This window comes from Osmia lignaria, chromosome 8 (assembly GCF_051020975.1).
Source record: "Osmia lignaria lignaria isolate PbOS001 chromosome 8, iyOsmLign1, whole genome shotgun sequence".
NCBI lineage: Eukaryota > Metazoa > Arthropoda > Insecta > Hymenoptera > Megachilidae > Osmia > Osmia lignaria.
Genome location: NC_135039.1, coordinates 11,989,256 through 12,015,032, shown reverse-complemented (window position 1 = coordinate 12,015,032; position 25,777 = coordinate 11,989,256). Strand labels below are relative to the sequence as shown.

Sequence of the window (25,777 nt, the reverse complement as noted above, 5' to 3'; positions counted from 1 at the left end):
GAGCAGGCATGGAAATATAATTATACCGTTGTACGTCGATGAAAATAGTCAGTGATACGAGGAATAGCTTTCTATTTTAACGCAGTGCATACGTGTCACAACAACGAGAAATGACATGATTCTTTTTTTTAGCATCGCTTTCAGTTTGCTTTCTATAGTCATGCGGTTCTATTACGTAAACGGTAGAGACCTTAGATCAGCAGTGTGTTTCAAAAATGGATCAGATTTCTCCGGAACTTTTGATCCCCCCCCTTCCCCATAGGGGGTTACCTGATCTTTTTGCTCCCTCGCTGCAGAGATACAGAAATAAAATAAGACTAAAAGAAACACTCTGTTACGCGTGTCGAAACCCTCTGAAGTCATCTCTTTTTTATGTGTCTGATGGTACATCGCGGCGGAATTGTGCAAGCGGTGCGCAACGTTACACGCTTTGTGCGCTGTAACGCAAGATCGACCCGCGAAACTTAGTGGAACATGCTTGTAGAGCAAGATTTTTTCCGGCGGTTCGGTTGCTTTGATTCCCGTGAACTCGATAAACCGAACCGCGAAAGTATCGTCGAATCGTGAGCATCGTTGCGGCATTTCTATACATAGTCGTTCAAAAGTTGAGGATTACGCACCCTGTCGGTTTAACATTTTATTCCGTAGTACAAAATGGTCAATGACTTTAGCCAGGTAGGCTCTACCGGTACCTATGTTGGACGCTATTTGTTCAGAGATGACTGACCTGCATGGGAAGAGGGGCTGTTGGCATTGGGGGCGGAGGTGAACTAAGGAAAGCACATAGGTCCTTATTTGTATATTAGGTGTAGATCTTCCTAAAACTGCAGGCAAGTGGTGGGAGGGTCCTACTCCCACTTTTAGGCAACCGGCGGGAAGGCCCTACCCCCACCCTTAGGCAAGTGGTGGGAGGGTCCTACTCCCACTTTTAGGCAACCGGCGGGAGGGCCCTACCTCCCACTCTTAGGCAAGTGGTGGGAGGGGCCTATCCCCACTCTTAGGGAAAGGAAGCCCTCGTTGCACCAAAGTGTACAGTAAGCCTTCCCAGTAGAGAATAGGACCACTTGCCCCTATATCGCTATTTTCCTCATAGCCTACTAATAAGGACCATAAAGCCCTCAACAATGAAGATCACTACCAGCAGCCCAAGGAGGTTAAACAAAATACTAAAAACAGTTGCTAAACCTGCTAAAATTGAAATTTACAGTAAATGTTAGCTGTCTATAATAGAATGGCATTACACTGTATGCACTGTAGTGCATAACACAGACACGGATTGAGTAGGGTCCCTGTGTATCCGAGGGGTCGATAACGATCTTTCGCACGTATCATCTTGTCTGATCTGAGGTCTTTTATTCAATGTGGACCGGCGACTGTAGCCCAGTTCCTTTTGTGCATCCTTCGATGGTTTTAATGACCCTACGACACGTGCTTTTTCTGTGCTGCTGACGAGTCGGTTGATAATCTGTGACACGTTTTGGGGAATTTTTTCTCTCGAAGAGAATCTAGGGGAAATGATTGGAAGACTTTCTTGTTCGTTCAGGAGGAAGATTTATCGGTGCAGGAAAAAGGTGTGCAAGTCGATGAAGTGATTGATTGATTACCACAATGGCAAAGGTGACATTTCTTTCAAAGAGGACAATCAATCTATTAATTAATGTTTTTTTTTGGCTGACCTAACCTCAACTCTGATACACCCACTGGATTAGGTTAGATTGATCCAAAATGGAAGCTTAATGTCTGAAATATCTTAATATACTAGAAAGACATTTTAATCAAGTAAAATATTACAATTTATCAAATGAAATTATTCCAAGAAATTTGACTGCGCCGATATCTTCTTAATTAATAGTAAACCTTTCCCATTAGCCTACGTTTCTGCAAGACGCGTTAAATATGTTGGAACGGAAAACACGTGTTGTGCCATCTTTGGTAACGAGTTACATCAGCAGGAGCACGTGCATTGCCTTAGCAAACGGACGAGTAAAACGCGCTCGTGTAATCAGCCTACTGAAGAGGACGTAATAGAAGTAATAGACGTGCTTTACGCTTGATGATGTACTTGATAGCATTATATCCGATTGTCTTGCTTCTGCATGGACGCGAATTGACTCAGGGAGCCATTAATTATCATGACTGTCACGTTTTTTTTAACCCTACTTTCACACCTAGGTGCTTTCATTACAAACAGTGAAACGAACATATAAAAATTATCTAAAAATTGTTCAACCATTTTAGTGACAAATAGGGCGATTCAGTATTTAATATTTTATTGAAAAAAAAAAATTAGGACATCTTCAGCTATATTTTATGGAGGATATTTCGTGATATAAGCACTGGCAATAAAATATTCTATAACCGTTCAAAGAGGTCTATAAATGAAGCCATAAATTTAATGGGATACTTATATAATTGAATAACGAAATCACCGATTCCATTTCACCATCTTTTGCAACTGTTTACCTTCTGACCGTCTAATTAAGGATCATAAAGCAAGATAAAATGATATAATATTTATTTTAGATAAATATTGCAATGACGAAAGATGGGTGTAAAAGGAGGAGGATTAAAACTGAACAACTTGTTTCTGGAACACCTTGTATATCAGATGCATCAGGCTCATGAGAAGATTCTGAAAGGATCGTACACACGGCTGATGGATACCGCAAGTTAGTATTCTGTAAGTAGCTTAACGAGCGCAGGTGGAATTGCGAGAAGAGTCTCACGTGGTGAGGAAACGTCTAATGCAACGATGCTAAATAATCAGGATATTTTCCTCGATATCTTCTGTTCCCCGTCTCGAACATAATTTACAGTAATTTATTAGATCGTTGCAAATGAAACGGACAATTTAGTCGGGACACTTCTAACCACCACAGCTTCCAGAGAAACATAACCTAAGAGTTAATTGTATGACAACATAACCTAAGAGCTAATTGTATGACAACATAACCTAAGAGCTAATTGTATGACAACATAACCTAAGAGCTAATTGTATGACAACACAACCTAAAATTGTATTTAAAAGAGTCAGGTGTATTTAACATAATTAATATATATTTATAAAAATTAAAAATGTTAACTGGAAGTTAACCCTATTTTGCTTTGATTAAAATACGTCCCTGGGGGTTGAGCATATAATTAATTTCCCTTAAATCTCATTGTCAGATTGATCGTTGCTGGAAATATTTCTCGATGAAAGGTGAATTTTCATTGAATAGAGTGTGCATAGAAGCTCCTCCTTAGTCATCCAGGATAACAAATTACAGTGACTTGGCTGTTTCGTTGATCTTTTTCATCACCTCCCTGTACTGCTACAGGCTCCTTCATTTTTACCTTAAAGCAGTATTTTTCGTCAGGCACTTGGTGTTGATTTTTTAAATAAAAAAGGAAAGGAGAGTTTGGAGTATTTTTAAATGGAACCTTTATGGATCTTATGTAACAACAAATGCATTGTATGCACATTTTCATTGTTGTTTATCTTCTATTGTTCATTGAATGGCAACAAAGACGGAAATTCAATCAATCGACGATTACGTCTATTACGATATCTCGGAATCAGTGTACCGCGTCTCATAACAAATTTAAATGACAATGTAATCGTCTCATAAAAGTGATTTCGTTTCTCTAATTAAACATTGTCGAGCCATTTTCCTTTCACAGAAATACCCAAAAGCTTCTCTGATCCATTTGCCAGGTGATCATATAATAACGCAAAATACTTTTGTTTTGAAATCTGTTCTGAGGTAATATTAAAACGTTTGTGTGCAATCCGTAAGAATTAGTATGCTCCGAAGCCTTTGAAAGGCTGTGCTTTTCTTATCGAAACTGAATTAAGAAACTGCGTTTGTCGTCATTGTATTCTTTGATGCTCTCTAAACACTTCAATAAACATTTGATTTTAATTTATTGCAAAAATATTACGTTTAACAGTGTGGGGACCACTATTAAACAATTTCTGATTAATAAATTTGCTTTTGGAAAATAGAGGATGTCCCATTTTGAACAGTAAATGTAAAATATCTTTGAAACCATTGATTGTATCAAAAAATGTTTCAAATAAAATTTAAGTGGCCTTAAAAGACGAATAATTTGATGTAATCAGTTTTATTATAGGTGCACCGGTTGCGAAGATATGAAGGTATATGTATGTTGTTTCAAACAACATCGTTAAATAGAAATTCTGAAATATCTCTGTTATTAATTATTGTATGAAAAATCTTCAAAGGACAAAGTTATACTGTTTTAAAGTATGCATACGTTGGTATAAGAGAATTTTACATCAAGGTCATTTTTAGGGGTGAAATGATTTTCCAGAGATGCTATCCTGAAGACTATCTTGTAAAGTTTTACTATTTAATATTAAATTTAGAATTTTATGATGTTTTTAAAAGTATAGATATGGAACTTGAGATATTGTAGTAACTCGGAAGAACAAAATACTCTGAAACAGCTCAGGAACATCAACCTTGTGCCTTGATGTTCGTTTCCAGAGTGTCAGGTTACGGAGATTTCAACAGAAGCTCGAACACGATGCTGTTCGTACTAATACCATTTCCTCTCTTCAAGCATCACGTTTCCGTTTCTCTTTTTTCCCTCTTTTTATATCTCACCCTTCCCGTTTCGAAATACTTTTCTTCTCTCGAAGCAATTTCCTATTTTCCTCTTAATTAGATTTTATATAATTGAAAAAATGAAATTCTCCTTCTTACTTATCCAATAATGAAAACTCGTTCTCTTTGTAAAATCTTAAATGTCTCTTGCATTTAACAATTGTCCCGGAATTTTTGGAACGAAAAATATGAATGCAAGTGTGCGGAATGTATTTAACTGTCAGTGTGGATTTCTATCAGCGCAAACTCCCCGTTATCGACCACACGCTGAGGGCTAGGGTGTCTCGTGCCGATGCTTTCGAAAGTATACCTGTGCACACCTTTACGCACCTCGAATAGCTTTGGGGACAGCTAAGCTTTCTGGTAATCCTTTCAAGTCTTATGACGCGTGGCCCTTTTTAAACACACAGTCACTCCTGAACAAATTTTTTTTTCTTTATAACAAGAAATTTCTAAAATAAAATTGTAACCATAGTAAAACGGTAAATCGAAGGGCCTATATTTGGCTATCGGTTTTCCACTGTACTAGCCCCATGGCATGATGCATCGTGCCCTCGATAGGGTTCGGCGTGTTTGGATCCATCGATTTACCGAAACCTTTTCAACGACACAACTCGACCCGTCGTTTTCACCGTGGCTAATGAAGTATCGCGTTAAACGGGAAACTCGACACCCCGTGGCATCGAGACTTCTGATGAACAACAGAGAGCTTCGACCCAATGGGGGTGGAACAGTTTGACGTGCCATAGGGGGAACTGGTTGCAATCATTTCCAAGGTGTTTCCTTTCAACACTTTTACAAATTGCAAAATTATAATGTATCATAATTTATATATGTCAAGGTGGGGGTCAGCGGTGACCCCTCCATGGATTTTTAACCGTGGTACGACTATGTATGGAGATGATCGTTTGTGACCTCGATGAATCGGAGATGGAGAACGATCGATTGAAAGGAAGCGTGATTGCGGAGACCTCGACGAGGAGACATCGACAGGCCGGGCAAGCGGGGATCCGTTGATCCAGGAGGAAAACAGGATCAGGAAGTTGCTCGTTTCGTTGGCAGCTCGTATCCGCGGAGATTAACTAAGCGTACGTTCAATCTCGACGAGCCCCAAGGCCTTCGAAAATCTCGAATTAATTTCCCCCTTCGTCTCCACCCTCGTGCGATTTCTTCTCGCGGTTCAATCTCAGAAAAGATTCAACTTAAAGATTTATTTTTAAAGATAGCTGCACTATTGTAGAAAATAATGATTGTTAAAAATGTATATAAATTAGGAATTTTTTCAAGATTCATAATGGATTAAAGTTACTCCCTCGGACAATAAGATAGGATAATGCCAGAGATGAAAAGTTTTCGCGTGGAACGCATGGATTTATCCTGACTGTAAGCTGCTAACCCTCCTCTAACATTGTTCGAATTTCTTTCAGATCTCTTCGACGGACGAATCTCAGGAAGCCTGGGAAACGGGGAAGCCGTATGATAATTTTTCTTCTTCTCGCAGGGACCAGATAATTCAAATCCAACCATAGCTAATTTTAAATCCAGGTACGAACATTTATCATATTTGCTTTTTATTAATATCGAATGATTTTTAAATAGATGTTAAATTATTTTTCTAATTGGTAGGACAGGGGGTGAGCCCCCACCCCTCAGGGTGGCCTGGCCCTCTCATCATTCTAAGATTCAAAAGTTCACAAATTCCAGAATTCCAGAATTCGAAAATTCCAGAATTCCAGAATTCTAAGATTCCAAAATTCTAGAATTCGAAAATTCGAAAATTCCAGAATTCTAAGATTCAAAAATTCCAGAATTCCAAAATTCGAAAAGTCCAGGGTTCTAAGATTCACAAATTCCAGAATTCCAAAATTCCAGAATTCTAAGATTTAAAAATTCTAGAATTCGAAAATTCGAAAATTCCAGAATTCTAAGATTCCAAAATTCCAGAATTCCAAAATTCGAAAAATCCAGGGTTCTAAGATTCACAAATTCCAGAATTCCAAAATTCGAAAATTCCAGAATTCTAAGATTCAGAAATTCTAGAATTCGATAATTCGAAAAGTCCAGAATTCTAAGATTCACAAATTCCAGAACTTGAAAATTCCAGAATTCTAAGATTCAAAAATTCCAGAATTCCAAAATTCGAAAAGTCCAGGGTTCTAAGATTCACAAATTCCAGAATTCTAAGATTCAGAAATTCAAAAATTCCAGAATTCTAAGATTCAAAAATTCTCAGCTTCTGCAGTTTTGAGATTGAATCCCCCCTGCCCCCTCTCCCCCACTTGATACTTGACCTGCCCCCCATCTAAAAATCCCATTTACGCGAATGAGTACGCATTTGCCCGTCGAACAGTAACACGAGAGGTCTCGTTTCTATTTGATCGAGTGTCGTAAGAGAGTAGGATAAAAGTGTCTCTGTCATCGTATCGATCGATGAGAATCGAGCGATTATTTAAGGAGGTCGTAACCTCTAGGAAGTTTGGCCTTTGGGACGAGGTCGTGGTGACCCAGATCAGTCGGTCTCGTCTTACCTGTGGGTACGATGGCTGCCTCTGGCTGCTCCTGCAATCGTTACCCTGGATTCTGCGCACTCTACCCACCTCTCGCCAGAACACTTTCCCTGCTTACACCTTGTTCGATGCATTCACCCTGTGACAAAATTTCTATATCTCCGAATTCTCTACCGATATCGACAGAGTATACCCCTTATTCCCTGACGATTAATCCTGTCCGATGTTTTAGTGTTGTTTACTGTATGAATCCAGTGGTCCATCATTGATTGACCATTCTCGAGGGACGTACATTTTCCAATACCGTATCTTTAGTACCACTTGTGTAAATATTTCATAGATTCGTATAGATCAGTGTTGTTTGGTCCATCGGTGAAGTTGTATATCACATTTATGTTGTTGTATATCATCGTTTATGATCCTTATACATCTGTTTTTTGCTTTGAAATATGGTTTCATGCTTTAAATTGCCATGGTTTGGAATATTAATGCTTTTGGTGTGTTGTTGCATGTCATATTTATGTTGTTGCAAATCATATTTAATAATTCTGATGCCATTCCTTCTTACTTTGAAATATGGTTTTGTATTTTAGATTACCATAGTTTGGAATATTAATGCTTTTGGTGTGTTGTTGTATGTCACATTTATGTTGTTGCAAATCATATTTAATAATTCTGATGCCATTCCTTTTTACTTTGAAATATGATTTCGTATTTTAGATTACCATAGCTTGGAATATTAATGCTTTTGGTGTGTTGTTGCATGTTATATTTGTGTTGTTGCAAATCATATTTAATAATTCTGATGCCATTCCTTCTTACTTTGAAATATGATTTCGTATTTTAGATTACCATAGTTTGGAATATTAATGCTTTTGGTGTGTTGTTGCATGTCACATTTATGTTGTTGCAAATCATATTTAATAATTCTGATGCCATTCCTTCTTACTTTGAAATATGGTTTCGTATTTTAGATTACCATAGTTTCGAATATTAATGCTTTTGGTGTGTTGTTGCATGTCACATTTATGTTGTTGCAAATCATATTTAATAATTCTGATACCTTTCCTTTTTACTTTGAGATATGGTTTTAAGTTTTACACAGCCATTACTCGAAATGTCACTGCCTTTGATGCGTTGTTGCACATCACATTCAGGTTGTTGCATATTACATTTAACGTTTCTTTTTTCCCTTTGAAGTATGGTTTTAACTTCCAGACCGTCACGAATCAAATGAAAAAAAAAGATGGTTATAATTTTATCTTTTACTTAACCTAGAATGACCCACGCTTCAAAGCAGAAAAAGGGTTGCGTGAGGATAATTAAAAAGATACCACATCCCTGTCGAGAATTTATACGGTCTAGAGAACTCCATAGTCAGACTTGATATTTACTGAAAGCTTCGGATTGTTAAGCTGACATGGTAATTTTAGATAAATCCCGGAAACGTTCTAGTTGTTTTCCGGTCAGGGAATTCGTTGTTGTCTCTCCACGGAGATTTCAACAGAATACGAGTATATATTCACGAGATTGCAGCAATTTCACTGGAAGATTTGCGTCAAATATTTATTCATATATATTGCTGATGATTCCAGTTGTTTGGTTTTATTCCAGGCTGTTGCATATCAGCTGCATATCACTATAAAAACAACACAGAGCTGCACTTATGGCATGTCATTTTAAAGGTTAAGGATCGAAGAAAATTACTGTATAATGGCTGATCATCAGTTGTAACAAAAAAACACTATGTATAACCTAGAAATATTAACATAACCTAAAATATTTTTGGTTATTTTTGTACAAGTATTCAGTGAAAATGTTATTTATTTAAAAAATTAATCCAGACATCAAATCTTAATAGTCTTCTCTCTTCTGAACACGATGAAAGGAAGTGTCTCTTGTTACGTAACCTGTTCTTGTATTCCAGAGGCACTTAAGAGCACAAATATTTATGGTATCTTGAAGTCTTGAGGAAAAAAAAAACAAAGCCCTTTATCGATGCAGAAGATGAGTTAAAGAGGAAAGGGGAGGGAAATCCACCCCTCGCAGACTCCATGCACCCCCTGGGATTAACCTTTAATTCTATCATGACTTGACAGCCCCTTTCGTCCTTGAAGAGGGCTTCTCGGAGCGTACATCAAACGTCCTTGAAGTTTCGACATCGACCAGTAACAAGATCGAAATGAAATTTGAAAAATTGATCTTTTGAAGTGAAACAACGTATCTCTTAATATTTCATTTTTTTTTTTAATATTCTGAAAATATTCTAAAAATTCAGCAATTGAGAATTGGGACAAGAGGTACGTTCTTAAAATACAATTTCGAAAGACTTCTGAACATTTCGTTAAGAAAATTCTAAAAGGAGCACTTTAAACTGGCTATGATAGCGGGCTATTTAAATATGCTGATCCGCTATTGGGAAAACGACATTCAGACGGTTTCCGAGGAAAATTCAGGCCACGAAGAGGAACTTGATCATTATTGACGAAGCTTCAAATCTATGTCACATCGAGATAAGTTGAACGAAAGATTCATGGGATAATGAATCATGAAACATTGAATCTCGTCAGCTATTTTCTCTTCAGGCTATTAATAAAGAACGATGTTTCTTAATGATCCTGAGTCTGGAAGATGTTGAGCAATTACAAACAACAATAATGTCAAAACAATGATGTGTGTATTGTTTGTCGATGTTGATTTCGTTCCACGAATCTCAGGGGTGAAATTTACTTCGTGTCCCTCGTTTTATCGTACCAAAGCAATTTACCCACCACCTATTCGACATATTGAACAATTTCGCAAACGACCTTCCCTTTGTTCGTTTCACTGTTATCTCATGGGTTCGCTTATTCTTGGTAATCCGGCTCCTTCGGATAGAGACATTTTCAAATGGATCCTACACAGTTTGAAAAACTAAGGTATTTCGTCTCGTCTAGTCGGTTCTAGCTTTCGTCTAGTCGGTTCTAATTCCCGTCTAGTCGGTTCTAGGTTCCATCCAGTCGGTTCTATCTTTCGTCTAGTCGGTTCTAGGTTTCATCCAGTTGGTTCTATCTTTCGTCTAGTCGATTCTAATTCCCGTCTAGTCGGTTCTAGGTCCTATCCAGTCGGTTCTATCTTTCGTCTAGTCGGTTCTAGGTTTCATCCAGTTGGTTCTATCTTTCGTCTAGTCGATTCTAATTCCCGTCTAGTCGGTTCTATCTTTCGTCTAGTCGGTTCTAGGTCCCATCCAGTCGGTTCTATCTTTCGTCTAGTCGATTCTAATTTCCGTCTAGTCGGTTCTAAGTCCCATCCAGTCGGTTCAGTCATCAGCTTCGAAATTATTTCCTTATTTTCATAAAAGAACCTAACAGAAATATTTCTGTCCTTAAAACAATGTTTTATCAGTTATTCCATCTTTTAGGTTAGGTTAGGTTCCCTCCGTAGGACAGGTGGTTAGAGCGGAATCGCCAGGCGAATCAGACAAGTAGAAGAAGAGAAGAACGCGATAGAAATTGGACAAACCACCGCACAGAAAAGTGTAGAGAAGGGTGCGTCAGCCCTTCCTGGCGTTTCTGTCGTATCGTTGTTGCAATCCCACAGACAATCCGTAAGGGCTTAACGCTGTTTCAACAAGGGATTACTACCGCTTCCCTAAGCCTAACGACACCCGATCCACCGTATCCGTACCAGGGACAAACATTTAAATTGCCAAGATTACCGACTGCTCTCGTGCGCAGACGAAACTTTTCTACTGACATCGATAAATATCTTGGGTTTCGTTGGCGGCGTAGCTTGGCCCAAATTTATGACGATTATAAATATTTTGTGGATTGCTATTCCTCGTGTCGTGAAAGAGGAAAGCAAGAAAAAGGAACGTTTTATTGTAGGCAGAAATATAGATTGGTTCGAGTAGAAAGTTAAGCGGAAAATTTCCTATTTGGTTTCATAAGATTATCTCGTCAAGGGTTTCGTTGCGATGCACCCATAAGTAGTTATCCGTACGTGTTTCGCCCAGGGCCATCTTCCACTATAATTTGCATCTTTGAATTTCACTGTTGAAAGGATATACATCGTTGGATCGCGTGTCTAAAATCGTCGAAGCGATTCAAAATATTAGGTCATTTCAAAGGTTCGTGTTATCCCTGATCTTTCACTCTTGGGGTTTCTTAATCCCTTCGCATGAGGCCCCCAAATTCAAACTGATATTGGGACCATTATTAAATAATTTCTAAATAGTGAATTTGCTCTTGGAACATATAAAATGTAAAATATCTTTGAAACCATTGATCGTATAAAAAAATGCTTCAAATAAAATTTAAGGGGCCTTAAAGGACGAATAATTTGATGTAATCAGTTTTATTATAGGTGCACCGGTTGCGGAGATATAAAGGTATATGTATGTTGTTTCAAACAACATCATTAAATAGAAATATTGAAATATCTCCGTCACTAATGATCGTACGAAAAATCTTCAAAGGACAAAATTACACTGTTTTAAGTCGCGCATACATTGGTGTAAGAGAATTTTTCTTCAAGGTCATTTCGCAAAGGAGACTCTGCAAGGAAAGTGGCAAAAAGTTTTACGGATCTCTATTATCTATTATGTATACATTTACAGAACGTGTTCTTGTTCACCCTTCTTTTCACCCTTCGGAGAGCATTATTTGCTCCTCGGATCGCACCGCAAAAGAGGCTCTCGGCGAAAATACGTTGCTTTCGAGATCAAAGACGAAGTATTGCTCAAAGAGGAGCTTCCCATAATTCCATTTGATTGCTTACTCGATGACTCGAGCATTAAGCAATCATTACTTAACAAACTTTCAAGCATAAATATTTGTGATGGGATTAGAATTAATGTTTCATACCATTTCACAGCTACAAATACTACCATGTTAAAAACATTGTACATTATGTTTGTTGGGGTCATATAGACCCAGGAATATCAGGGTTAAGAGAACCTTAAAAATCTCCACCAGTATAAACCACAGAAGCTTTTAAGCCCAACACAGAAAATTTTAAATCTACCTTCGAAAAGATTCCGAGGTGTTCGAATAACCTCTATCTAATGAAGTAGTAAAGGGAAGCAAAGAAGAGCGCATCCCTCCGACAAAGGCACCCCTGCAATCTCCCACCTTCTTTTTACCTTTTCTCCCGCCTTAAAAAAGATCCTGAAAGTGGCCGAGAAAAAAAAGAGTCGAGCACGAGCCTTCCTAGAAGGATATCGATTTGCTCGAAGCTTCGACTTTATCGCTTCTTGCATCGACGTACACTTACACCCTATGTCATGCGAGCGTTTCTTCAGCACGATAAAGATCCAAAAGCTGAAGGAAAAGAAGCCGCCCTATTACTTCTCGTGCCAAATACAAGTTTTCTCTCCTCTGGTCAAGAAGGGGAATGAGTAGACTGGTGTATGCCAGGTTTCCGTAGGGGTGATGGCGATATAGGGGTAGGAGACCCCACCACTGGTTCCAATATTCAAAACTATTTGATTTATTATTATGTGCAGTGCATAGTTACTGAAAGGGGAATAGAGTAGTGGCGCGTAACCTAACCTAAACTTACTTCAGGCCCAGAAATCTTGACGCTAGATGGCACATCGCTAAATGACGTGCAACCTAACCTAAATTTAATTCAGGCCCAGAGGAATTCTTACACTAGGTGGCGCCTCGTCTCATGATGCCCAACCTAACCTAAACTTAATTCAGGCCCAGAAATCTTTACGCTAGATGGCACATCGCTAAATGACGTGCAACCTAACCTAAATTTAATTCAGGCCCAGAGGAATTCTTACACTAGGTGGCGCCTCATCTCATGATGCCCAACCTAACCTAAACTTAATTCAGGCCCAGAAGAATTCTTACACTAGGTGGCGCATCGTCTCATGATGCCCAACCTAACCTAGACCTAATTCTGACCCAGAAATCCTCAATCTAGCTGACTTAGGTCTTATTTTAAGCGTAATGCATAGTAATTTCTGATTATCAAGACGAGTAGTTAGGTTTTCTGTCTCCTATACTGACTTCTTTCACAGGGAAGGCTAGCATACTCAACGGTATACCAGAAAAACGTTCATTGGGGAAAAAGTTCGATCAGCTAGTTTCTCGTTGCTTCTCACCCTCCTATGGTGTCCGTAGGGATTCATAAGAAAAGTTACGTGTATTTGCTGCTGATTCCCAACGTGGAGTTTTTCACGGACACCCTTTTCTCTTCAAGCACCGGCTACGAGTTCCTCGCTTCCAGTAAACCGTTCCCGTGTCGTTATAGGATCAACCGCTTTCCTTGGATTTTGGGGAAACTTTCTGCGGTGTTCTTCAGCTTCACTGTTCTACGATCTAATTCTCAGATTGTCAGTTCACAGCTTTCTTTACCGGACAATCCACATCGTTGACGATATAGCAATTTATGATCAAACAGCAACGTTCTATCATGGAATCCAAAGGATTTTAATAAACAGCCCTCCCTCCATTTCCACCCCTTCAATCTAAAATTTATTTTCTTCATCATCCTTTGTCCGGTTTCGTAGCTAGCCCCACGCTTTTTCAGCTCGACAATCGACTCTCTGCGTCCTCCGAGGCGAGAAGCTCGTCTCTATAAAATCGTAGCATGGGGTGGACAACCCCGGGCGCCCGGTTCATGGGTCCCGTCCATGGGGCTGCAGTTGTTGGAACCGTGGTGGCGGTAAGCTAATATTACGGTGCCCCGCGGCGAACTGGAAAATTTCATTGAAACTTCCATTATTCATCCGCAAACCGCCTTCCAACCCCCTCAGCCCGTCTGTCCATTCCTACCTCTCCGCCGGCAAATTCAATTCGAATTACAAGGGTCACGAATTAGCCATATCTCACGGACTTTCTCTATTACCAGCAGCCTCGATTAACAACGGAATTGATTTCAAGTTCTGCAACTTTTTGCTTATCTAAAGTAACATAACCTATTTTGGCAAAAACAGTACAGTAGTGTCCTATATGACCCAGTTAATTAATTATAAGATCTTCTATGTTACTTTTGAGACAAAAATATATTTGTAGGTTATGTGCTTTAGATTAGAATTGATTTCAAGTTCTGCAACTTTTTGCTTATTTAAACTAACATAACCTATTTTGGCAAAAACAGTACAGTAGTGTCCTATATGACCCAGTTAATTAATTGTAAGATCTTCTACGTTACTTTTGAGACAAAAATATATTTGTAGGTTATGTGCTTTAGATTCGACGCAATCATCGATCAGACAAAGTCGAAAATGGAGGATGGAAGATGGAACGAGTGGCAATTCGCAGTACACTCGGTCTCTGTTGAGAAAATTGCTTTTGCCACGCTTCACAGGGGCTAAACTTTACCCCAACCATTCAAGACGAGAAACGAAAATGTATTTCCGGATGTGTACCGGCAAATCGAGAACTCTATCCATCGATTATCCACCATCATCTTTTCTTCTCCCCTATGAATGATCGTCCTGGCCATGTGTTTTCTTGATTTCTTTTAAAAATGTGATATCAAAAGGTTCCTCGAATCACCTTACACAAAGACAAGAAATATTTTATTTAAAGCAGATGAATTTTAAACAAAGGAAGAAATATTGTTTGATGTAAGACTTGTGTCAACCCTTCATCTCTCAACACCCTCCTTTTTTGTCGCAATATTTGCATTGTTTCAGAATGTTCAAGTTGCGCAAGGACCATCTTTTCCTCCCCTTCCGTTTCAGCGAACCGTTACGAGAGGAGTCGGTGCGCGAGCCCTCGTAAATCCATTTATTTATTTATTTATGTGCCACGGGAGCTCGGAACCGGATGGCCATAGGGAGGCCGTAGGCTTACGGCGGGGCATGCATCGAGCCGGGAATCCCATGGGAGCGTCGAAACGGAATGGGACGATCGCAAAAGTCACGGAGAAACCGACGGATATTCCGTGTTGGTTGATGCTGTTGGAAGTAAATTCTCCGGAGGCAACGTGGCTTGAAACGAAAATGCTGTTGTGCCACTTACTTAGAAAAAGAACGCGTACTAACCCCTCTTTCGTCTTTTCCTATCCGATATTTCATGCTGTTATTCCATGAATATTCAAGATTCCAATCATATTACATTATTTGCAGATTAGAAAGTAACAAAAATTTTGTTGAAGGAAATACATCAAAGATAGATGGGAGTTAGGGCCCAAAACTTAACCGATCGTTGGGGCCTCGCGCGGCGAAACTAGGAAGCTCTCGAGCTACCGAGACAAGGACAGCGATAGTGAAACGTCTGAGATATTCTTACGAGAGAAAAAGTTTTGGAACGAAAAATGGTGTTTCACAATTTAGCAAAGAAAGTTTTCCTCGTTATCATTGGCTACTGAACAACTCGCGTATTTCATTCCCGCGAGCCTTTTACGTTCTGAATATTTAACGAGACAGCTTACATAACCCTCCACTCTGCTATCTTCCGCCATTTGGAGACTTTTTCAATCCAAATGGCTGGTGTCGTCTGTCTTCACAATTATGAAAAGTTTTGAAAATATCCCTTGGAGAAAAACTTGGAACAATTTATGAATGCCAAAGGTAGAGGTACACTCACCCAGTTGGCCACCTTCTGTTTGCGTTCCAGAAGACGTTGTTGAAGTTTTGGGCCAGGTCCCGAAAGGAAAGCCCTGACCAAAATTCTGTTCTTCTCCAAATGATCGGGGGCTATCACTTCAACCTGGGTCAGGTACTTCTGCATCGTTGTCTCCAGATCCGGAACCGGAAGACTCGGTAGTCTGTCTTCGTTCTGTGAAAAAACGAATAATTATTTAGACTTCAATCGGTAATTACGAGATCTAATCTTATCTGGGGGTATCTGAGATCCCTGGAAAACAAAGGCATGACCAGTCTTCTACATCATGTAGTCACTGGTATCTATAGCGAGGACTCTGAAGAGCGAGGAAAAAGTTTCTAACATCTAAGAAGTTCCACTTCAAATTAACAAAGCTGTCCCTGAGGAACAACAAAGTACGAAATAAGATGAGGCTGGATGAGACTGTCAGTCAGATCGACGAGAGGCAAAGGCAAACGATCGATCAAGTACTAGAGACCTAACGAGTTCAGGGGTGCACCAGGGACTTTGCAGCACAGTGTTCGTTGGCCTTTACGATGTCACGGCAATTGTAAAATAAAGAATCAATTGAGAAACGAAGCGTGTCTATGGGAGCGAGAGCCCTTAAGGCCAGTACGCTTGGTTGAACAGAATCCCCTTTTGCCAACCTAACAAGACCAACTCTCTGAACACAACTCGACCCTTCCTTGTTCGTCGCGTTCGATGCTTCCGGCAAGTGGAACCGAGAGAAAACAGCTGGGAGAGTCAGCCATTCGGTAATGGCCTACCCTCTATTTCCGCTGCGCCTGTTCGTTTATTTATTAGGTGCATCCATAAAGTTCATATACCATGTGGAAATTTCACATGTACATATGCCATTTTGTTTCTCGAATCTTTGAATTTTTAGTAAAATTCCAATTATGCAATTTTAAATTGCGCGCGGTTTCCTTGCTTTCAGTTGCGTGAACCCCGTAGGGAAATATGGCCGCTCTCTACACGTCCACTAAAAAAATTCTATTGCATCTTTTACAGTTATAACCACGAAAAGACTGTAAATGTTATAATCACATGACCCATGATTTTAGCAAGATATGCGATGCATGGACATTGGGCTCAACGAGGAAACGACGTGGCTGTGATTTATGTGACAACCGCCGGTGGCCAGTGACACGCTTTCTACGCGTTGACATGCGGTAATCACTGGAACACGTAACGAGCCATAGAGCACACTCGAAAGCCTTGTTTTCATTTCGTTCCACGCCAGGTTTAATTGGATAAATTTGTAGTTGGATTACTCGGCTGTTCGCTGGAGTTCCACGTAATGGTGCCCTATTGAAACTTTATCGACGAAAATTCAAAACGACTAACGTAAAAGGAAAAGGGACTCGGAGGAATAAAGCATCTTTAAATCGTGATGGAAAGCCCGTAGGCAGTTTAGATTTGGATCGTTTAGGCGTAAATCCAGGCGAGGCGGAAAAATAGGCGTATAACCTATTCGACGCACGAAACGAATCCAGAGAATACACGTAACGAGTTCGATTATCCTGCTTGCTGTGAGTCAGTTTTGTCCCGAAAGCAGCCCTTCGTTGTTGCAGGGTAGCCCGTTCCTCTCGTACGAGCTTCCATGTAACGGGTGTCTACATTCCCAGGAGGTTTCTCTACCCCCTTTTCAAGGCTCATTGCTATGCACCGCTCGTAACTCTGCTAACGACCTTTGCACGCCGGCAACCCCCCCTCCCCCCAATCCACCCCCAAAACTTTCAGTCCGACTTTTCGATCCGAAACAGCTTATCGAGGCACGCGATTGCGTGGATTTGAAATATTCGATCGCAAAGCCTGGATTTCTTAGGCCGAGTTCGAAACAAAGAAACTCTGACACGATTCGATGACGCAAGTATTGTAAAATGGCAACGCTTCAATTATTCCAGCATGGCGCCTTTACCGTCAGTGCCATTGTGCCTCGTTGAAATCTCCCGATCTCCCAGTGTCGATTTTCCTCTACGGTTCCGGTTGGCTGGCCTGTTTGCATAGAATAGAGGTCCATAGGGAATTCCGAGGCAACGAGGGATCGCGAGGTGCCACTCGTGATGGAAGATACATATTATCCGAACAGGTTCACGGTAGGGCGGAGAGAAGGGAATTGCAAGGAAATTGAGCGTACGTAAAATTTCCGCTCAGAGGAAATACAGAGAATCCTCGGAGGATATACTGCCAAACGTTTATTGCGAATATGGAACGGATGTGTATATTGCGTGCTTTTCGAGATGTACATCATTTGATACGAAAGAACTTAATAATTTTCACGTTGTTATATTTCAAAGGGCCAAAAGAAGAAAGGATCATGAAAATTTATAAATGACCAGCAATTTCCATCGATTGATCTGTATTGTCAGGTACAGACGAAGCTAAAGTCCAGAGGAGGAGTGGCTGCTTTTTCTTATCGATGCAAAACAGTGGGGAGAATCGTAGCAATTAAGAGATAACAAGGTTTCCCCCTCGTCACCCCTCCAATTAGTAACACCCAACACCCCCCCTTACCGCTGTCAGGCCAGGAACAACCCCCTTAGGCTTCCTTTATATCCCCTGTACCACCTCTCAACCGTGTCTCCCTTTCTTCCCTTTGCCTCTTCATAATTATTTTTTCCTCCCTTTTTTCCTTTTAAATGCCACTGCTTGTAGCATTTTTTGATTCTACATTTTTCTCTATTTTTCAGTAACTATATAGTAAAATAGAACTACTAGTATTTTAGGCAAAATTCCCCAAATTTCCCAAGCGCCAAAAATTCCCTAGATTTTCAAAATAGCAACATTTTCCAGGTTTGCCAACTGCCAAAAATTCCTCAAATTTCCCAAGCGCCAAAATTTCCCTAGATTTTCAAAATACCAACATTTTCCAGGTTTGCCAACTGCCAAAACTTTCCCATGCGCCAAAAATTTCCTAGATTTTCAAAATACCACAATTTCCCAGGTTTGCCAACTGTCAAAAATTCCCCAGATTCCGAAAAAAGGAATTATTTTGTAGAAATGCCCCCATACTCTTTACCTATACTCAATGTCAACGAAAATTTCGTAATCAAATTAGATCCTTTAATTTATTACTCGATTCTCTGTCAATTACCAAGACACAACGTGTCAGTTAATTGACGCTCGGCTGTCCTTTATCGAGTTTTCCAACGGATGGATGATACAGCTTGTTTTCGCAATTAACAAGTAGCGTGGTTGTAGCTTGGGTCATGTGTGATCACGTTTACGCAACAGCGCGGGAAGGTTAGGGAGAACCAGCGAACGGAGAGGGAAGGGTAATTATTTCGAATTCAATGCGTTCGAATGAAAGGCACATCCGATTGATTATTATCGAATCGGACAAACGAGGCTGCTTGATCGACACCCATTCAGCCGTTCCGGTTTCTGCCGATTTATCAGGACATTTTGCCACTCGGTCAATTCCAAAAATAATTGCCATTAGCAATTTTTTATTGTTATTAAAAATAATGACTCTATCTTTCTTCATAAACTTGAAGAATAAAAAATTCTCATTGGAATAAAATTCTTACAACCCCATTGTGGTTGTCCCTAGACCCATCATTCACCCTGTTCACCTGAAGTGATCACCTGTGGGAACTTTATGCATAAAAAATAAATGAAAAATGGAAACAAGAAGAACAATGATCCTTCCAGTGCCTTTAGTTTTTTTTTTTTCTTAAAAGTTAATCGGCTTAGGTCTCTCGCATAATTGTGTCGTTCCCTGAGGGGCATTTCTAGCACGCTCTTTAATAAGGTTCCACTCGGAGGAAGAAAACGAAGCGACAGTCCAACTCGAAGGGCAAAACAAGTTTTCTTCGGTGTTTTGGACGAGGAGACAGGGTCTTTGCTGGCTGCAATTTCTGCTACGGAATGACGATCAAAGTTGATTTGCAAGCTGTAGAGGGGGGACGTGAAAACTCCTTTTCAAGATGAATAATATGCTTCATCGACGCTGATGAAGGTACAAAAGTAATTTAAAACACCGTCCTTGATCTTAAAAATATTCACACAGATCAAAAATAACGTTTCTTCCAAAGTTCAGACGATTTCACTTTGAGGTTAGGTTATCCTAACCTATAATTCTCAACAATGTTCTAAGTTTCTACAAAGGACAAACAAGTTGTTAGGAAGGATGTATTATTTGAGCCGTGTTTCCAATGGGCGACGAGATCCCTGAAGCAAAGGGAGGGTCGGTGTTTTCAGTGGAACGCAAACACCGGGAAACCGAACAAATTGGCAAACAGTCGGCGATGTGCAACCGTGCGAAGCAATTATGGATTTTGCGTGAACGCCGGGTGCAAATTCCTTTATTCACGCGCTAAAAGAGCCGATAGATCTTTTTTCTTCAGCCATGACACAATGGCGTAACGATAAATTTATATTTAATTTGAAAATTTTTAAATAAATATAGTAATTATCTTCCTTTTCATAAAATATTGATGTTTGCAAATTGAAAATATTTGGAGACACTGTGAGTAATATTAGCTAATACAAAATATTTTTTATGATGCTTTGATTTAGAAAAAAATATTTTTCTTTATTGTTTCATGATGTATTTCTTTTTAAAATAAAACAAAGTTTATGTCACGTGGGGTTAAATATGGTTCGATTGATTTTAGTTTAGCTACGCCATTGCGTGCCTCCTGAACCTGCTCTGAACCAGGAACCAGAAACGAGCGAACAACAGTAATTGGAGAACGAGTCGGTAGGGGATTGTGTTCGCGTTTCTAATGAGACGACCGAGAACTTGACCCCTGCGAAAGCATGCTTTGCACCCCTTTCGAATTTATTTCCACGTTCAACATCGATGGAGTTCCTTCTACCTCTATTTTCGTATAAAATGTCAGAATCATTACAATAGCTTGGAAAATTTCATGACAAGCATACACACTTTATTTATAGTCTGTTGACAACAGAGATTTTTTATATTCAATAAAAATAAAATTTTTTTTTCAGTGTAACTATGAAGGCCTATTAACTTTACTAAGGATGATAGTTATTTTTAATTAAATGCCAAGGACGTTTCATAGTTGAACAAATTCCTCCATTGGCTTAACTAGGATTTTTTCTAGGGTTCCCTAGAAGTGCCAACTATTTAATTTAATAATTCCACAACAAAATTTTTTCTAGGGTTCCTTAGATCTACTAGGGTTCCCTAGATCTACTAGGGTTCACTAGATCTACTAGGGTTCCCTAGAAGTACCAACTATTTAATTTAATAATTCTACAACAAAATTTTTTCTAGGGTTCCTTAGATCTACTAGGGTTCCCTAGATCTACTAGGGTTCCCTAGATATACTAGGGTTCACTAGATCTACTAGGGTTCCCTAGAAGTGCCAACTATTTAATTTAATAATTCCACAACAAAAATATTGTTATTGTATTTTTATGTTTTTATAATTTCTAGTGAAGTCAGAGCGGCCAGCTCATATGTCTAGGGTCCCTATGACTTAATCATAGCAGAAGAAAAGTAATTTGGCAAGTAATTAAGAGAGAACAGCTAGAACGACTGCAATGGCAGGAGGAAAGATAGAGGAAGCTACTGAATAATAGAGAGAGCCTTCGCCTTCGCCTTCCCTTCAATTATCCCTGCGTACATTTTTATGGCGCAGAGGTTGCCTCGCTCCATTAGGAACCCGATATCGACTCGGATACGAGGCACCCGTTTTTGATAGTTTATTTGGATCGTTTAAACTACACTCCTTCTTTTCTTCCCCTCTGATAGAATGCCTTTGAAAGATGAGACCAAAGAGGATCAACATTTTTCGGAAATATTTTATGGTATCTGTTAACACTTTAACAGGTTGTGTCCAGAAGCCGTAAATCTACGCTTTAAGACGATTCATAGGTTCTAACCAACGTAGATCTACCTTCTATTGAAGAATAGAACTGACTAAAGGACATGTGACAGGGTTAAACCACGAGATTAAAGGTGAAAGACTCTTCATCATTCTAAGACTCGTATTTTAAAGAAATATTCTAAAAAAAAAGTAAATTTCAAAAACACCATACGAAAGACGAAACAGTATAATATAATTATTTATAAAAATAAAAATAAATTATTTAATCAATCCAAAAAAATTTTTAGAAAATTAAAATTGGTTTCAAAAAATATTGGAAATATTGTTTCGTTTGAAAATACAGTCTGCATATGCAGTGACGTATGAAATGACAAAAATACATTTAGCAGCGATGCTGATTGGTAAATGGACATTGCTGTCCGTGAAAAGGAAGCAAGGCCCACGTGTACGCTTGTTATGTTTGCCTACGTCCTATGGGGCAACTTCACAAGTTTACACTTAATCACGAAATGGACTCGGATTGGAAATGGCAAACTCAACTTCACCCCCACCTTCCCCCGTTCAAAGTTTAGTTAGCGACACTCGATGGGCTTTGAAGTCCTCGCAAGCTTCACTGCCACCCCTTTCTATCTCTTGATCGTGCTTATTAGAGAAGAAAATACTACTACCTATAATGTAGACAAATAAAATACCATGTCTTGGGTGGCCTGCATTATAGGGTATAAAATTCCACAATTTGAAAATTTGGAATTTTAAATAATTCTAAATTTCGAAGCTTCGAAATTATCAAATTACCCCACCATTTAATTTGCCCATCAGGTATCAGAGATAATTGGAGGGGTCTTCAGAACGAAAGAAAATCATCAAAGATAAGGAACAAATTATAGTTTAGTATGATAAGAAATAGAGTGGGTAGAATATGGCAGATGGCACGTGACTCACGCGTGATCCCCCCCCCCCCCCCACATGATGTATCTACGGGCCGCCCCATAGCAGCACCGATTCGTAAATAAATTAGTCTCTATCGGATCTAGAGATAACGTGTTATTTATGGTCAGCTCGTGACGGTGCACCCTTTGGAAAGAAAAAGGTGGTCCGCCTGCAGGTAAAGCTGATCGTTTGCCTCGCTTAATGCAATAGAAAGGATCGAGGGGGTGCATTCAGGTAGAATAAGTGGACTTTGTGGTTCGGTGTTTAACACCGAGCCACTTTGTATCCACCTTCTGTCGCGTGCCACGATTTTTTATTTTCTATCGAGCTAAAGCTTCTCCTCTACGTGGCTATGGTGTCTGTTTGACTTATGGCAGCAACCGAGTGCTCTGGATTTCTCTATGCACACACTTGTGGATGGGGCATTCTCTATGTACAGTCACGAGCAACTTAGGTTACTTCTAGTTTTATTTCTCTTTGTGAGGCAGGAAGTTTTAGGTTAGGATCTTTCTAGGGTCTTTTGGGCAATTTGGGGGATTTTAGTGTTTATGTACCAACCTATTAAATTTATTACCAAAAATACCTCTATCCTCTACCTAAATAAAAAAAGGCATTTGACCATTGCAGTATCAGCAAAGGAAATTCCAATCCCTCCTAAGAAAATTATTGTTCGAGGGGGAGGAGCAGCCGGAAGCGAAGGAGAACGAGGAAATATATTCGTGAAAGTGTCACTTCCGATATTGCTTCTTATATTAGATTCTCGCTCGTATTTCATTGACGTTCTTTTGATTTTACGTGCCCTCCTCGAGCATAAAGCTTGGACGAGTGGATTGCCCTTTTTTTCCTTCAGGATATACGAAAGAGAGAGGAGAAAATGTGGCCGAGTAACAGAGGTAGAAATAGGGTGGGATACGTGACCGTAGGGGCCTCTGGTATCGATCAGCAAACCAGGTGTACCACGCCCAGCTATCAATTAACAACGATTCAAACGGACACATCGAAAATTTTCCAGTGCCATATTTCGTTCTGCAGTTGCATTGTTTCATACGAAATGATCGATCATTCAAATATTAGGTTGTCCTCCAAAAATCAGTCAGGGTTTCATTTACAGTAGACACTCGCTAATTTCCTGCCCTATAATTCCCTGCCGTATAATTCCTCTCACTCATACTATTGACGCTCGATAATTCCCCGCTTCGTAGAAAGACCTACTTCTAGCGCCCCGGAACCAGGGAATTATCGAGCAGGTACAGAATGCTCTATTAAAAAATTCTAATTAAGCGTCGTTAATTGTGTTAGAAATCCGTGATATCATTACTTTTAATTGTGAGGATAGGATCAGCGAAAATTTGAAAGATTCAACGCGTTCACATAATTCCCACGGTATTGAAATTTTTTCTCCATGAATATTTATCTTCATGCAGAATTAATTTTCTCTAATTAACCGTCATACAGAGAGATATACATATAATTGAATTTTTCTCACAAATCAGTGCAATTTTATTTAATGAAACTTTCCTTCTGCCTTTCTAGCCATCGTCGTTTATTTACCGTTCAAAGCTATGAAAACATTTAAACAAAATTAGAACATTTCTCATTAACGTTGAATTTACGAATATTAAAATTATTACTTCAGGGATGAAAAATCAACAGATTTCAAATTTCCCCGAAAATATATAAGCGAGGTAGATTTACGTGTCTTATCCTCTAGAAAAGTGAATATGATAGAGGGAAAAGTTTTACAACAGTTAGGAAAGTGGATTACTGTCTCTCCAAGACACTTGTGATACCCTCCTATGGTCTTTACATCAAGGTTTTTCATTTTATTCTTCTTTTCAAAATGGAACTACTTTTCCCTTAAATTAAGCAAATTCGACGACTGAGCACGCGATAACGCGTGATCGGACATTTAGTGGCAGTGAAGGTGTTAAATGAAATATTTATAGAATAATTATTCATCTTATTGAAGTATAAGAATTGCGAAAATTGCAAGACTATCGTGGACCTTGATCTCCCTACGATAAATATTATCCACCCTCTGTGTCGCGGTGGTAACGAGATCGTATCTGACGCCGTTGCGTGTCATTTGCATATTTCAGCCGGAGGCGTCGGGTAGATCCTTGCTTTTGGCAATTCGAAATGCAGGAGGGTGACGAGTACGGTTCGATTTACATTTCAGTATCGAGAATACGTTCCTACCCTCAGGTGGTGAATATGCTTCTCAAAGACAACAATAAAAAGGAGTTACAATTTTTATGCATTAGGTTGTTGCATATCGAATAGATATAGATTTTTTGAATGTATTACTTCTGAGAGAATTTTATCACATAAAAGTATCACCAAATAGCATTTATAGTATATTAATTTGAGGCTTAAAAATCGATGTCTTAAGTCCCAATTGTTCGTGGGGGCCTCACGCGGTGAAGCTGAAAAATTCCGGTTGGTCCTTGTCTCTCACGCATGCTGAGAGAAGGACAGCGCGATAGAAGCAACCGAGAGAGAGAAGGATGGGTCTACCCTACTCCCCGGAGCTTTCCACTTTCTCCGCTTGAGGCCCCTAACATCAATCGTAACCTGGACCAGACTTCAATTATCTTAATTTCTTAATTGTAGCTGGTTTTTAGCTATATTGAATAGTAGAATTTCATAAATTCATAAGGCATAATGTCATGAAGTAAATTTTAGTTAACCAAAAGCATTTAGTTTCAAAGTTCATATTCCTAAAATACAAAGTTACTATATTCAGATAAAAAGCACACGTTTCTAACCAGTTTAAATAACAAGATTCAAGTTCCATCTTCACTCGAAATTATACGGAGTGCATTAAATTCAAGTACTGCTAGAATTTCTCAATTAAAAGTTGGCAAGTTTGAAAGTTCAAAGTTCAGTTACAAAAAGTTCATTGGGTATACATATAAAAGGCGATCTCGTTACTTCCTTTCTTGGTCGAAGGAATTATAGAAAGACAAATATCGAGTGGTGTCCCTTTTTCATTCGACGGAAGATAAACAATGCGACGGTGACTTACCCGGGCAGGACATGGCGAACTGTCCCTGGAGAGACTGCCAAGAGTCACCAATAAACGACGGGAAGCCCCCAACACTGAGTCTCGCCATCCCTCTGCAATAATAAATACAGAACTGTTATTTACTGCCAAGTACAATATTTCTTACTAACATCTGCTTGATAATTCCCTCCTTTCAGAACCTTAGAATTTGTGTTTCTTTCACAAAAGGAGGGCTGGTTTATATTTTGGCAAGAGGGGCACCTTGCTCCCCTAGGGCACTTTGATGCCCAGGTTCATTTTCACTCAAAAATTCAAGTCCTAATTTTTTTTTAAGTTTCCCAAATAGTTAGGGCGTTTGATATAACTTCTC

The 25,777-nt window shown here is 39.4% G+C and overlaps 1 protein-coding gene across 2 annotated transcripts in view; it reads right to left on the bottom strand.

Moving 5' to 3' along the window:
- ChAT (Choline acetyltransferase) overlaps window positions 1-25,513 on the bottom strand; it is a 34,136-nt gene extending 8,623 nt beyond the window's left edge. For both annotated transcript variants that reach the window (XM_076689514.1, XM_076689515.1), the window contains exons 1-2: window positions 25,429-25,513; window positions 15,649-15,840 (exon numbers count right to left, since the gene is read on the bottom strand). In XM_076689514.1, the coding sequence (XP_076545629.1) occupies window positions 15,649-15,792 (144 nt within the window). In that variant the 5' untranslated portion in view covers window positions 15,793-15,840; window positions 25,429-25,513. The remainder of the gene's footprint in view (window positions 1-15,648; window positions 15,841-25,428) is intronic.
- Between the last annotated feature and the right edge of the window lie 264 nt (window positions 25,514-25,777).